At 37.7% G+C, this 15,237-nt stretch overlaps 2 protein-coding genes across 4 annotated transcripts in view; one reads left to right on the top strand and one right to left on the bottom strand.

Annotated features, from left to right (window-relative positions):
- LOC135088650 (uncharacterized) overlaps positions 1-6,727 on the top strand; it is a 24,775-nt gene extending 18,048 nt beyond the window's left edge. The window contains exons 2-11 of one of the 3 annotated variants that reach the window (XR_010261070.1): positions 1,059-1,180; positions 1,348-1,456; positions 1,551-1,663; positions 1,763-1,875; positions 2,146-2,224; positions 2,609-2,739; positions 3,142-3,255; positions 3,762-3,901; positions 4,385-4,551; positions 5,147-5,229. Coding sequence is in view for 2 of the 3 variants with exons in the window: in XM_063983576.1 (XP_063839646.1) it covers positions 1,059-1,180; positions 1,348-1,456; positions 1,551-1,663; positions 1,763-1,875; positions 2,146-2,224; positions 2,609-2,739; positions 3,142-3,255; positions 3,762-3,901; positions 4,385-4,491; positions 5,147-5,234 (1,116 nt within the window). In the remaining variant the exon portion in view is untranslated. Of the gene's footprint in view, positions 1-1,058; positions 1,181-1,347; positions 1,457-1,550; positions 1,664-1,762; positions 1,876-2,145; positions 2,225-2,608; positions 2,740-3,141; positions 3,256-3,761; positions 3,902-4,384; positions 4,552-5,146 lie in introns of all 3 variants that reach the window. The other 2 variants (XM_063983577.1, XM_063983576.1) reach the window with 2 other exon arrangements.
- On the bottom strand, positions 5,694-15,237 carry LOC135088649 (carboxypeptidase E-like). The gene is made up of 8 exons (XM_063983575.1): positions 14,874-15,237; positions 14,593-14,789; positions 14,032-14,187; positions 12,865-13,031; positions 12,245-12,399; positions 10,695-10,955; positions 10,067-10,209; positions 5,694-8,033 (listed from the first exon to the last, which is right to left on the bottom strand). Exons 1-8 carry the CDS (start codon positions 15,091-15,093, stop codon positions 7,893-7,895), a joined length of 1,440 nt encoding a protein of 479 aa, XP_063839645.1. The 5' UTR covers positions 15,094-15,237; the 3' UTR covers positions 5,694-7,892.

Here is a 15,237-nt window from a genome sequence, read left to right as displayed (position 1 = left end):
GAATTGAAACTATCTCGTAGGATTGCCGCATTTTCTAAAGAGCTGGCATGTGTTAGAGATACTGATACAGCCAATTTATTCAAATCGTTTTATAGATGAGCTATCAATTTCACCCACTCTATCTCTGCACAAATCGCTCTATGTAAAAGCTCTCGCGGTCCAGGAAACAAAGCCCTGCGCAGACGCAGCGGGTCGCGCCCTCGCGCCGCGGGCCTATGCGCGCGCACGATCCCATCCACACGATCGGCCTGATAGCTTCCTAACATTACGCCTACCCCATTACCATTTGCAAAGATTTTATATGGTAATTCTAGGAATTGTGTTCTTTCGATTGGAGTTAAAATTATTAGAATGAGATTGTTGACCGCGGAGATAGGAGCTAGAGAAATATACTACGAGTATAAATTCAGTACGAGTATTTGATTAAACTAAGGCTAGTTGAGGCTATGATAACATTGAGGCTATGTCTCAATGTTATCATAGCCTCAAAAATAGGATTAAATATATTCTTAGAACATGGAAATGGCAAACTGGAAATTTTATACAAACGGTTACTTCTTTTGCATTAAGAGCATCTATACAACCCAATGTCTTGTTGGCGATGCGTTGCTAGCTGATGGACTGTCCACATAAGGGAAGGCCCGATTGCAAGGCGTTGTAGGAAGTCCTTGTGCTATGCATTAATTGCTTCCTTATTTATGGAGCGTGTGCAAATCGCATCTAAATAACAAATTGCTGAAATTTACATCAACGACGTGTCATTAATATTTGAGTGGTAAAATATGCCGTTGTTGGCGTGATAATCTAGGTAATTATAATGTGTTACTTATATACTGCCTTACTACAAAAAATAAATCTTTCTTCAAATTATTGTGCAGTGGTCGTGGGATTGGACTCCATTAGGGACACATGTTTTTGGTGTATCTGAGTTATCCGATGCGTTAAATTAGTTGTTAGGGCTAGTAGCTGGTAGGAATAGTTAATTAAAAACTACAGTAATTATCTCCCATTTATAATTGTTCTTCTCATATTAATTATGTATATTGCCTTTTGTACAGGATGCAGACGAAAACAGCGAATTCTCGCCGGTCGTGAACGCGACGTGCAAGACCGGCATCATGTCTATCAGGATTACGTTCAACCAGCCTTTCAATGGTGTCGTGCATTCCAAAGAATTTAGGTAGGTTTAAAATCTTTCATTTTGTTGTTTGGCCAGACAGAGACTAGAAAGTGTAAAGCTGAATGTTCATTCAATAAATTATCTAGATCCCTATCTCATTGGGCTTATTATACAGTGATTATTATAATTTATGATAATATAAAATAAAAAACAATATTGTTTTCCAGATCACCGGCATGTAAAATGCAAGGCAACGGAACGAATACTGTAACGCTTGATATCAACATGATGGCTCCGAAAGGCTCACCGGACTACTGCGGAGTTTTATGGAATAATGTCAGTATTTTTATTAATATTTACGTAAAATAGCATTTACAATAACCAGATAGTTGTCCGTTGCTTTACTAATTAAACTTTTGAATTTTTTCAGCGAACTGAAGAAAGATCATTGCCTCTAGCTGTGCGTGTGCATAGGACATTAGAGTTAGCTGATGATAAAATGTTCTTCATCACTTGTGGAAAAGCTGGTTTCAGGAATTCAAGGTAAGAATAAAAATATGCATCACAACTGAAATGATTTAAACTTTATATTATGTATTTATTTATTTATTATTTACCTATTTATTTTTATAATATTTACAGAAACGAGACTTCCCTTGTATCGCTTCGTATGCTCAATCAAGATGGGCGCAAAGTGACGAACGTAGCTTTTACCTTACCGTACACACTTCGAGCTGAATTAAGTAAATCTGACGGTAAGTTTCAAGCTATTTGCATAGGTACCTACTACACTTTAAATTCTGTTTGGTCTATTAAGCTAGGAATGCAGCTGCTAGAACATAAACTTTGTTAAAAGCACAATGAATGCCAGCCGTGCCGTGTTAGTAATAGGCTTAAATTTCAATAATATTGAGCCCATTGTGAGATATAGGTAATTGGCTTGTTTGTGAGATTCTGAATAGAACCACGGTTTTCCTTTGAATTCATGACGTGCTTTTGATTAAAGGAGTCCTTCATAATTACAGGAACGCACGGGATCAGAATGAAGAATTGCTTCGCATTCAACATGCGTAATAATACAGTGGATCTCCTAGACAGCAGGGGGTAAGAAGTTATTTATGACTGTCTTGAGATGGCTCATGATAACCTAGCACTAAAACTGCGAAACGTATACAGAACTTAACGACTCTTTTGTGTCTTCATTATTTTCTTGTATGACGACGAATATTACTTTTGATAAAATCCAGAAGTTAGGTAGCTAATACGTCGGTAGTTTATAAACTACAATCTTCAATTTGTTATTTATATGCATAAAAATGTAGAGTAAATATAATGCATGATGTACTGTGAAGAGGCTGCTTGTTAAACGAATTGCAGTGATGGAAACTGTGAATATTCCAGTAAGAAACCAACTCATGGGTACCTTACCCTAATTAACCGCAAGTTATTTTAGTCGCGTGTGATGTTAATTTAGTTTTATCTCCGCAGATGTCCACTGAAGCAGGAATCGGTGGTGGTGAAGTCGCAAAACGGCGCGACGGAGCTGGCGATAGCGTCCATGTTCCGTTTCCCGGACTCCTCGCAAGTCAACTTTCAGTGCGATATTGCTATTTGCAAAGGTACGCAGCAAATCATTACCTTCTACTAAACTCATATCTGGCCCACTTAAATCACAAAAATAAGGTTTATTTTGTTTTTTAACCCAAAACTTTACAGCTTGCGTTACGGTGAATTTGGAAACTCTAACGTTTTCTTTAGTTGGTCACAGTGAAAATTCAAGGTCTCATGAGTTTTTTGTTGTCATTGTACTCGTAGTATGCAAATGGTCGCTAATTAGATAGTAACGTAACTTTTTATTGAACATTTTATTTTTATTTAAGCACCTACTTGGTACCAAACTACACTTCATGTTTTTATTTAACAGTGTCAGTTGGTATTTCTACTACTAAATGATTCACCAAGTCGGTAGTTCCGCGCAGTATGCGTAAATCCAATTTGTACATTTTTTTTTTAATTTCCAGGTAGCTGCGCACCAGTAGACTGCTCGGCCGACGCGCGTGGCGAGCCGAACGACGAGGAGGCCCTCGTCACTTCCTCCACGGGAATATTCGTCTTTGACCCGAATGATAATGCAGGTAAAATTACAACATAGAGTCCATTCACACATATGAGTGAAGCCACAGTTCTGTCGACGTGTTCGCTCAGAGTATCTGAGAGCACTGTGTCGTCACTGGCACTGAAAAGTAGGGATCATCATCATCATCATCTCAGCCATAGGACGTCCACTGCTGAATATAGGCCTCCCCCAATGCTTTCCCATTCTGCTGTGGGGAAAATGGGGATGCGTTCATAGAGAATTTATCAAAGAATATTTCGTACTGTAACTTGACTGATATGTGGGAATCGACCTTTAAAAGGAAACAAGGTCCTTTAATACGCTACCGAAGGATATTAAGTATATCATGGAAAATATATCGGCAATCATCCACTAGATTGGAAGAAACTCAATCTAATATCGAGTCAAAGTTTCCCAACCTGTCCTATGTAAACTATAAAATAAGCCACGGTAAAATAAGTAAATAACTTATTACTCCCTACTTCACAAGCCTCAATTTACATAATACTTATTTGATGATTCCAGTTCTAAAGTGCGCGGAGACGGGCATCAGGCCGCTGTGGCTGCTGTACCTGGCCATCGCGCTGGGCGTCATGTTCCTGGTGATGCTGCTCATCAACTGCTTCCTCTGCACCGCCATGACCTGCTCCTGCGCCCGGACTGACGTGAGTTCAGGCACCAGTCACCGTCATAGATGTAGGAGTAAAGTAAAGGCGCTTTCAAATTAGGAGTTTTGAAACGGACGTACCTAAGTCTTGCGTTTGCAAGACTGCACACTAACTGTTGATTATTGACATTTTTATTCCAAAGCTGTTCTCACACAATTTCGTGTGCGGTACTGCAAACGGACGACTAACGACCGTTTCAAAACGCCTAATTTGAAAGCGCCCCAAGAGCAAACAATCTGACAACATTGCTGGTATATTTTTTGCTTGGGCCTACCTACTTGAAGCTATGTACCTACTATATTCCTCAAATGTTAAAATGACTCAACCAAAAACCTAAATGGCTCTACCAGCCGCACTTGACTAAATTTTTCGCTGCAACAAAACAATAATCGACGATAACCTAAGACCGTGCTGAATAAACTTGATTTTATACCAAGCCTGGTCATGCCGCATAATTTATGAAAACATGTCTCTCTTCAGGTTATCGAGAAAGACCCATCAGTTGTGGAAGACTACGACCCTTACCGTAGCTGGCACGGCAGTCAGTACGGAAGCAGGTACCCATCTTCAACCATTCATTCAGCGAGGTAAGGAGGGTCACTCAGTCTGCCCTGATGTAGATGCTTGGTATCATAATGCATGCAGAGGTAGGTACAGAGGTGATCTATATCCATTCACACTGTACATATACAATTCTTATAGTACCGACGACAGCACATCAAGGGCTAAACAAAAACTGTAGCGTTTATAGTTTGCAATAGGTGCCATAATTCAATAAATATTGTTAGCCAGATGTGCTGCCGACTGTACATAGAGTTGCTTCACTGTGAAATAAGGGTTGTTACAAAATGTATAACAAAAGAAGTTTTGAATAAGATACTTATGTTAAATAAAAGATTATGTAAGTTTATTAAATGTCATTCAGAAGTATTTTCAGCGATAGAAGCTATAATGCGAAATGTTTGTGCACTGTCCTTTGAAGACACTGGTCAATTGGTATCTTTTGAAACAACCTGTTAGAGTAATAATCTTATTAAGCATATTAATTTATCAAGAAATAATGCCTGGTACACAATACACACTTAACTGGAATGCATTTTTTAAAAAGACTGTGCTTACTTAATTTTATTAAAGCTGATTGCACGCTCGCTTCCAACCCACTAGGATACTAGGCAAATATGCTTTAAAGCTATATCTGACGTCGAAATATAGTGTAAAATTTATCGATAAATATTTTTACAGATCGGTTTCCGACAATAGTGACCATTACGCGATAGTGCAGTCTCGGCCAGGCAGCCGCCACTCGGGCATGCACCGCGCCAGGCACTAAGCTAAACGAACTACCACAACTAATAGAACTAGAAAAAAAGAAAAAGGATAAATACAAAACCAATAATCTGGGGTTTCGCCACCTTTTTGGATGGGAAACTACTCGATCTTATTTTTAATTCCCTGCAACATTCAGCAAATATTTTAAAAACAAAAGATGTCACTCTGATATTGCTCTAATGTGTGCAGAAATTACAAGAATAAGTAGGTAATAGTGTTTTGATAGTAATAACTTTACAATATACACTATATTCCTTAATGTTACCTGTAAAATATCTCGTTACAATTTTGAAATGAATTTAACTTGTGCCATCCATGTGTGTACCTTGTGAGACCGTAGAGTCTTATGCCTATGAACGTTTGAAAGAAATTCAAACGAAATCTGAACGATGCAACGAATCCGTCCCTTTTAATAGTAAATGTAAGTACTTATAAATAAAATGTGATAGTCGGCTTGAAAATTATCATCCTCTTATATTAATTTGAAAACGTTGACCTCGGAAAGGGGGTAGATTATCTTTTTTATCGTAGAAAAAAGCCGGCTAACCACCTAAATAGCGTAGTAAAATTTCAAATAATAAATTGATAAGAGTAACATAGAAATGCAGTCGATTATGACTTAATTTATGTTTGTAATAATAAAATAATAAAAACTGATTACGAGTAATACAATCGTGTTGCTGAATACGTATTTCCGTAGAGATGTTTACTGGCATCGTTAATTTAGTTAATTTGTTTTTTCTTCCTTTTATTAACGGCCAGTTTAAATTTTATCAACTGTAGAGTGAGAAGAAAACATTTTTTGTCGAATTTCAAACTGCGAGTATAGTATAGAGAAAAAAACATAAATAGGTACGTTGATATAGAAATTCAACCAAAATAATATGTTTTTAGTTAGTTTTCCCTATCTTTCTTTTTCAAAGTATCTATAGGTTCCATACGTTTATAATTTAAATTAAGAGTATCACTTTGATCACCAACGCGAAAATTCGCCTACTTAAATAAAAAGGTTTAACTAACATATTGAATAAATAAAAGGTTCTGTTTTGAATTGTCTCAACCACCCTTAACATTCAGCCGAATTATTGCTTGGTGATCGAAAATGTTAAAACCCTACAATTAAGTATCCTAATTACTACTTAGTAGTTACTATTATAAAATGTACCACATCATCTTAACTGTGAATAATATGTAATTATAATGTTACTTTGGAGTGACGTTTAGTTAAGAACGTGTGTTGATTTGTAAAAATAATTAATAAGTGAGTGAGTGTTTAGTAATGTATTATAATAGTAGTAGCTATTGACCGTTAACTGGTTTCTATAAAAGTATTTTGATTATTTTGAAAATGTATGCAAAAGAATCTCTTGTTGACCAAATCGTATTAAGTCTTAGACATGAAACGAAACTGAATTGAACTATTTATTAGTAAGATCAAGCCTCTCACATGCAAGTTGTGATTATGAAATTAATAAATATTTTACTAAAACATTACTTGTAGTATTATTTAGTGACCTTGTTAAGAAAATTTTAAGAAGTTAATATTTAGTTGTAGTAGCAATGTATAATAAATATTTCTAGAGTAAAAGGGTGTATTAAAAGAAGTTAGCTGCACACAAACCGTCAATAAGTAATATTTATTATTCAAGTGTTTAACACTATTTACTTATCACTAATACATAAGTTCAAGAAAACTGATATAAAACATTTCACGGTTCAATTTTTATGTTTACTTTGAATTACTAATTTTTTTTATATTTTCACAATTACAAAAATAATTATATCACAGAATTCATCTCATCAATGATCTTATTTGATAAGACACAAAATAATCAAAAATTTTGAAGGTTTAACTAAAGAATACAATCAAAAAAGTTTCGTGATATGTAATGGTTCTTCACTTTTGAAAAGTTAGCTGCCAATTTTTAGAATCCATTACATTTTTTACAATTAAAACTAAAAGTAATTTACATAAAATTGGATAATATTAAATACATTTATCTACGTCGTACTACAAATACCTATATACAGATATCAATATAGTTTACATTAAAAACAGTAAATATTACTAAAAAGTTTAGACTAGAAAGTGGCAACTGTTAGTATAGTTGTAAATTTACCGAAATTAATATATTTTTCTAAATAATATATGTTTAAATAAACAAACTAATAATGGTATAATAGTTGTACGTGTCGCATATGGCACAAGAATCTATTCAATTGGAATGTTAATTGCAAAATGCCCTCACAAATTTAAAACGCTGGTTAAAAATTTAAATGTCTTAAAAGTAGGCAATAATGGTAACGTTTACATGTTTATTATAATTAAATTCAATAAAATAACTCAATAGGGGATCAGAGACCACACCACCAGCCAATTGAGGTACTTTTATGGCCTGTCAACAAAATTCTCATAATTATGTTCTTGCAATATCAAATCAAAATACTTAAACGAAAATTCCAGCTTTTCGCACACAATTTTAAAATTGATGTCTTATTAAATCCTTTGAAAATGTAATCCGATCCCCTATTATATATAATATCTGAGAATAACTTACGCTAAACGGATATGAAAGATAGTGCTGATGTGGGTTGCGTAATATTAAAATACTATATCATCATAATTGCGTTAGTGTCAGGCTAAAGTTTAGTTAGTTGGTTAGTTCTTGCCTTTGTGCTCGAGTATGGAGTTGGCGACGTGCTCGAAGACCGAGCGTTTGTAGATGCGCGGCTGGCGCTTGGCCAATGGATGCGGGTAGAACCCGAGAGCCGGCTCGTCGTCGAACCAGCTGGAGGTAGGCTGGAATGGAAATTGGTGGTCATCAGCTATTGTAAGTAAGGACTTATTCCCAAAATTCCAGCTCTATTGTTTTCAAAAAATGCAAGTTCATGATTTGATTCCCAGTTGGTCAACAAGTTACACGACATAATAAATTGAAAAGCAGTTTCTTAGTAGGTATATTTTAAAATTTCATGGACGCAGTGGCAAAAAAAAAACAATTTATAGAGTCGTGGACTTTTGGGAATAAGACATTGTAAGATAAATATAGAACACACTACTTTAATATAGGTACGAAGAAAGATACGGCACCATTTAGGCGCTATAAAGCTTGAAAAGTTAGTAAGCTTGCCCCCGGACTACTCAATCTTCACTGGTTGGGTTTCATTGGAGGCCAAACTGTAGATCCTGCATAAACAGGATTTGCAGTGGCAAGTCGCAAGTCGCAAGTCCCAGATTGTCATTGAATCCTTATACTCTTGCTATCTGTGACCTCCAAATTAAGATGAGCATCAGAAATTAAGTTGACGTCGTTGCCACTTGATATTAATTTATTCCTAAGGTATCCAGAAAATAGTATACACCTCCAACAAACAACCTTCGTCATACTCCTACACACGAAAGCCTTGTGCGGATCTACGTCATTACTTCATTTACCCCGTGCTTTGACGTCATCGAGCTATCACATTGATTACGGGTTCAACATATCGAAAGATAATCGACGGCTCGTGAGATCATAAAAATAGCTTTGTTGAAACGAGTCGCATCAATCGATTCAATGCCGTTTATTATTCATTCCGCTACTCGATTAAATCTGCAGTGATGAAACTGTAGCACTTATTTAATCTGATTAGACAAGGCTAGCGGTTTATTGGATTTTATTGCCTTCAAATGAACTTAATGTAATATAATATTGTCTCTTTACTAGCATACCACTGAATCACTGGGTAGGCCAGGATTACGAAACTTGGGTTGATGGTAAAATTAACTCGACCTCCCAAAATTAGGAGGCATGACCCCACATAAAGTGTAATCAAGTTTAGGTCGAAGAAGAAGAAATGCAATGTATTCTTTACTATGGAGTAGGAACTGAATACAAGGATATCTCGTAACTTAAAAACATGTAGTTATTACATAATTCTCTAGCTTTCGCTCATCCGGGCATAGCAGGGTAGGTAACTTTTTATGGAATCCAGAATGTAGTTATGTAATTATCAGCCCACACATGACAACTCATAAGTCTGACAAATTAAAAACTTATTGATATAAGCTCTCATTTTAGTAAATTAAAAGAGAGCAGAAATCTGCTGTTTTGACACAATGATCAGGGAGAATACGCGGAAGCGACTGGATAGAGGTAGCGGCGGTCACCTCCGTATCAGACTGATAGAAGTCACTACGCAAATTCAGCTACAATCTGTCTGATACAATCGCTACGTTAAGGTAGGAGATAACTCTTAAGTGGCAAGTCACCTCATGATGACCCGGAGTGAAGTGACAATCATATACCTACTTAGTCTATCTGTTGATTATATTTTGTCTCACCTCGAGCCTGAAGTTGAGCACGTGCGCGGAGGTCTGCTGCTCGGGCACGGTGACCACGCGCGACAGCGGGAAGTAGTTGGGGTGGCTCGCCGTCGCCTCGTAATGACCGAGGGTCAGGAGGCGACAGCAGTCACAGTACACCTGCTGTTAGCCTATGGTCACCAGCTCACCTCGAGCCCGAAGTTGAGCACGTGCGCGGAGGTCTGCTGCTCGGGCACGGTGACCACGCGCGACAGCGGGAAGTAGTTGGGGTGGCTCGCCGTCGCCTCGTAATGACCGAGGGTCAGGAGGCGACAGCAGTCACAGTACACCTGCTGATAGCCTATGGTCACCAGCTCACCTCGAGCCTGAAGTTGAGCACGTGCGCGGAGGTCTGCTGCTCGGGCACGGTGACCACGCGCGACACCGGGAAGTAGTTCGGGTGGCTCGCCGTCACCTCGTAGTGGCCGGAGTCAGGAGGCGACAGCAGTCACAGTACACCTGCTGATAGCCTATGGTCACCAGCTCACCTCGAGCCTAAAGTTGAGCACGTGCGCGGAGGTCTGCTGCTCGGGCACGGTGACCACGCGCGACACTGGGAAGTAGTTCGGGTGGCTCGCCGTCACCTCGTAGTGGCCCGGGGTCAGGAGGCGGTAGTAATCTCCATAAACACCTGGTAATTTATAGGTTACCTTAGTATTTAGCAAAATCAAAATTTAAATAATAATTTAGACTGTAATCTGCATAACTTGTAATGTGACGTGACGGGTATTTACTTGTAACAAACTCGCATGACATAGCTGCTGAATTATTAAAATCAGCTGTGGGTCTGCCTGCGGTCTACTCATCTCACAACCAAATTTTATATTATTGGAATCGTTAAGCTTATTTAGACTGTCACAATCACAAGTAGCGTCTAGCGGTCAACTAAGATAAAGCACTCAATTAAAATGTTCAACGAGAAATAAGGAAGTGCTTAGTTAATCCGAGACCCGTAACTATGCATTCATATCATGCACAATGAGCTGTGACTGTGAGTTTACATTGCACTACCATACCACTCGTAGTCCGTTGAAAAACAATTTTATATCAGTTTGCAGTATGCCATTATAATATTCATGAAACAATAAAGGTGATCTAGTAATTAATATTACAAACCTGTTGTCACATCGTGTCGGATCGGTCGAGGCACCGGTCCGGTAATGTTCACCACGGATATGATGGCATTCTGTATAAAACCGGTGTCGTCGCTGACAATTCCCTTGACACCGATATGGGCTTTCCACAGGTAAGTCAGTAACGCCTCGCGGTTCCTCTCCCATTCCCTCGCCAAGTCCTTCGCGTGCGGATATTTTTCGCATCCCAACTCCAGAGTAACCTCAAACGCATTCGTAGCCAGGTAATTGAAATCTTGCATTCCTAAAACGAAACTTACGTTTAAGAAGTACAAATGCTACAAATAGGAAGGCATTTACTATGACACAAAAACAGTTGTAACAATCCACTTGACAAACAAAGCAAAAAAAATTAGCTATGCTAAACCAGTTCGCGTCTCATGGCCACTACAACTCTCAAGTTAAATTGTAGGTAAATGCCAATGTACGCTTCTACAATAAGAAGTAATCTATAATAACAATCTTCCTGGTTTTGACTTCCTGCTGTTAAAGCATTAAACTTTTAAAATAAATATGATACGAACTCAAAGGAGTAAAAAGCTTTCTATTATACATAATTTAACTCGCTATACAATGTAACATAATTATACATAGGTACATAATATTAATTACGCCGTGACCGAGATCTAAATTATTGACGGTCATATTTGTTTGCATTAATGATCGCCTGTTTACATTACTAACACGCGTACATGAAACAACTCGGTATTCCTGTGACATTCTACGAAGTACGATTATCCAACGTAGAATACTTGTTATCGACAGTTTAAGTCGCACACTTTAGTGCAATAACGTCAGAAGTGCAAAAAACACACTTGGTAAAATAACGACAGAAGTGCAAAAAAAAACACTTGATGCATTATTGCACCAACGTATTGATTGACGTTACCGTTACCGTCAGAGTTGTAAAAAAAATTGCACTTCTGACGTTATTGCACTAAGTGAGCGAAGTCATAATAAGATAACATTAATATACCACGAGTGCCATGGTCTGTTTATTAGAATTAGTTCCAGTTCATTGATAATGTCAAACACCATCTGCACCGAATCGTAGGTGTGCATTTGAAATGAGATTAGGTAATTTTACGAGTAATCTGGGCCGAGACATCAATCGCAGCACTTTAGTGAATGTAAATCGCAAACGAACTAGATTATAAAAAGTAAACTGAGGTGAAAATTTATGAAGACCTACAAAAAGAAGAGATTCCTATTATTAATAACCTAGCCCCTTCCCTGATCCATTGTCAGACCAGCTCTCTGTTTCAATATATTGCATTGAATATCTAACTCTTACTTCTATTAAGTACTTATGAGTACTGAGAGTACAGTACATCCATCTACGGGAAGTGATTTACAAATCAGGACAGAAGAAGATACCTCTTCTTTGCCTGGCCCATTCCCATTTTATTTAGGGTCTGCCCTCTGTATCATGCGTCTCCAGGCGGCTCGATTCTGGGTAGTCTAGCTGTTGACTTGAAACACACAACATTGAACAGAAGAATATACCTAAATAAAGTATATTGTCTCACTTACCTCCTTTCAAGCTGTACCAAGCTGCTCCATTGGTAACGCCTCCTTGCTTCCCGAAGTTGTAAGAGCCAGATTCGTCGGCGATGTTGGTGCGACAACCGCGGCGGGTGGCCGAAGCCATGTCAGCGTGGGCTGAAGCGTACGCTGCGGCTATTTCCCTAATAATATCATACAAATTGTTAATTACTTGGCTACTTTGAGCAAATTGAGCGATTTGAACCAGATAGAAAACGAAAAAAAAAAAGATGTAAGAAATAGCTAAACTACTTAATACAATTTATCATAATTATTAACGTAACATTTGGCTGAGTGCTAATATGCTAATCATTCTTAGTCACGACGCAGCCTAAAACAATTTAGCTCTATACGAGCAAGGACGAAACATGTCGTTTGAAACAGATATAATACGAGAAAAATATATCCTGGGATTATTAATATCATGTCGTTCATACAATCCCCCAGGACATTGCCGCAGAATAAAATGGACAAACAAGAACAAGACACATCATTAGTTGTTTGCGACAAAACTCAAATGAATTTTACGGCAGATTCGCTAACTGAATCCTCAATCACCAATACCTACCTCACAAACAAAACGTGCAGCTATAAGATAATGGTAATACCTAAACGTATCATCGTCAGGACTCGCAGAGTATTCAGAGTCAGGAGCCCCGCTCCTGCTCTCATCATAGGGGTAGTTGGCCACCAGGTCGCCGCCATGCATCGCCGCGCTCAGAACGAAGGGCACCGACATGATCCATCGCATCACAGCGCGGGTTTCGGGCTCCAACTAAAATGTTCCACCATGCTTTGAAAAACAATCGACATTTTGAAAATTATAAATAACTTGAAAAAATCGAACTGCCTAACTGTCGTGGGTTCAATTCCCGCCTTAGGCAGTTCGATTTTTTCAAGTTATTTATAATTTTCAAATTAGTTTGAGATGCGACTCTTAACGCTAAAAATTAAATAACTAAACAATCGACATATTTTGCGTCCCATCCCATCCCATCAGGATACGAATAACTTTTAGGCTGAGTTGCACCACCTAACTTTAACGGTAACTATAACGATAACCGTTGTTTTTTGTATGGAGTTTGACAGATTGTTGACGTGTGTTAATGTTAAAGTAAGATGGTGCAACCCAGCCTTATTTTATAACTATCGACAGTCGGTCTTTCTAATGTTCCACCATGCCTTGAAAAACAATCGACAATCTTTATTTTGCGTTGATTGGATGCGTAAAATTGTTATTGCCATTTTAATTGCGGCGTTTTATCAAATACCAATAAAATAAATCTGGAAATAAATAAAAAATAGCGCTCTTTCCTTGTTTAACTTTTAATTAAGTAGAAGCAGGTAAGTACATAGAAGTTTATGATTCTAGTAAAGAATAATTTGTTCCCGTAACTAAACTGAACTGTAACTGAAATCAAAACGAATAGATTGTTTGATTTAATTAAAAATATTTTTCTTAGATTAAACTTTATGACATGGATTTGGCATCGCATTTTAATCAAAAATATAAAGCGCTAAGCCTATAACGCCCCTCGTGTTTGAATATCGGAGGGTTGCACACTGATAAAACATTTGGCGCGACCTATCCATAACGCGTGACTCACCCCAACTGTTATGAAATAAAGTGCAAAATGCATATTATATGGTATCTCTTCCTGTACTCAATGCGCATTTATGCAAACGCAGGAAACGTTGACCCTGTCCCTAACACATGATAATTGATAATGGTGACAATTAATTATGAAAGAAGAGTACTTAATTAGTTTACTTACCGGCGCGACCAGTCGGGTCACATCTTTTAACAGATGGTTGTTATGGTTAATGCCCTGGCGCTCGAACTCAAACGTTATGGTGTCTAAGTCCGGGAAGTTTCTATTCAAGTCCACGGAATGGTTATTGTTACGCCCAATCAAGTAATCTCGTCCACCCTAAAAACAAACGGTAATAGCTCATTCAAACTTTTTGAAACTTTTCCCCCACCCCAACTTAGTACGTCATTATCGTCATAAGTATTTGAATCTGCGATTTCAAATTTATTATGTAAATTCACGGAATAAATACTAGATTAAAACTTATGAGAGCGGTTGAGGCTCATCAAGTAAGCACTTTAGCCTTTCATTATTTTAATCTAGTTTTGCACACCAATAATTTTATTTCCTACACACATAAATTACGTGAATACTTTTATATTATAGCATGTATATCAATGTAACAAACATTTTCATTCATAGGCAGAATAACATTGGAAAGGACTGGGAAATTTCTATTTAAACTAATAAATAACTTCAGGTCATTACGAAACTTACGAAAACAAAAAAAATGACTAAACTTACGGTATCAGTAGACAGTTGCCAACCATCTGGATTCATAGACGGTAACAAGTGAATACGGGTGCTGTGAATCAGTGCTCTGATGCGGCGGTCATTCTTCAGGTATTGATCACAGAGGTGATGAGCAAGACCCAAGAGCAATTCCCGACCAAGAACTTCATTGCCATGAATATTACCAACATATTTTACTTCGGGTTTGTCTACAAAAGATTAAATAAATGTGCGAGAATTACTTTTTATATTTGCATACGTAAAATAATTGGAGGTAGCTCAAAAAAACTTACAAGGCTGGTGGAATCCGGGTGTATCAGAGAACTCGATAACATAAAGAGGAACATTGCAGACCGATGGTTCAGTCAGAGCATAAACTCTAGTTATGTTAGGGCATTTATCGTGAACTTCTTCCAAAATCAATGGTAATTCCTCATTATTATGGTGTTTCCAAACAAATTCAGCTGACACTGTTAAAGCAAACACTAAGCACAGGAACGGATAGATCGTCATGGTTATTTTTTAGGTAAAATTATTTGAAAGTTTAATCAAATTAACATCACTGACGTAGTGCTAAGCCACTGCTACCCCAACACGACACGAGACACACTGTCGCTCGTGCGAAGTATCGATCGATTTTCCCGCCCGCGGACAGCA

The sequence above is a fragment of the Ostrinia nubilalis genome, chromosome 4, assembly GCF_963855985.1.
Source record: "Ostrinia nubilalis chromosome 4, ilOstNubi1.1, whole genome shotgun sequence".
Lineage (NCBI taxonomy): Eukaryota > Metazoa > Arthropoda > Insecta > Lepidoptera > Crambidae > Ostrinia > Ostrinia nubilalis.
Note: the sequence above shows the minus strand (reverse complement) of the source record. Positions and strands in the feature narration are given on the sequence as shown.

Excerpts from the sequence above, each read along its gene's own strand:
- LOC135088649 (XM_063983575.1), bottom strand. The coding sequence starts at position 15,093 with ATGACGATCTATCCGTTCCTGTGCTTAGTGTTTGCTTTAACAGTGTCA. Across the intron at positions 14,188-14,592 it reads GGCAACTGTCTACTGATACC|GGTGGACGAGATTACTTGAT; the intron begins GTAAGTTTAGTC and ends GTTTGTTTTTAG. Across the intron at positions 13,032-14,031 it reads TGACCCGACTGGTCGCGCCG|TTGGAGCCCGAAACCCGCGC; the intron begins GTAAGTAAACTA and ends GGAACATTTTAG.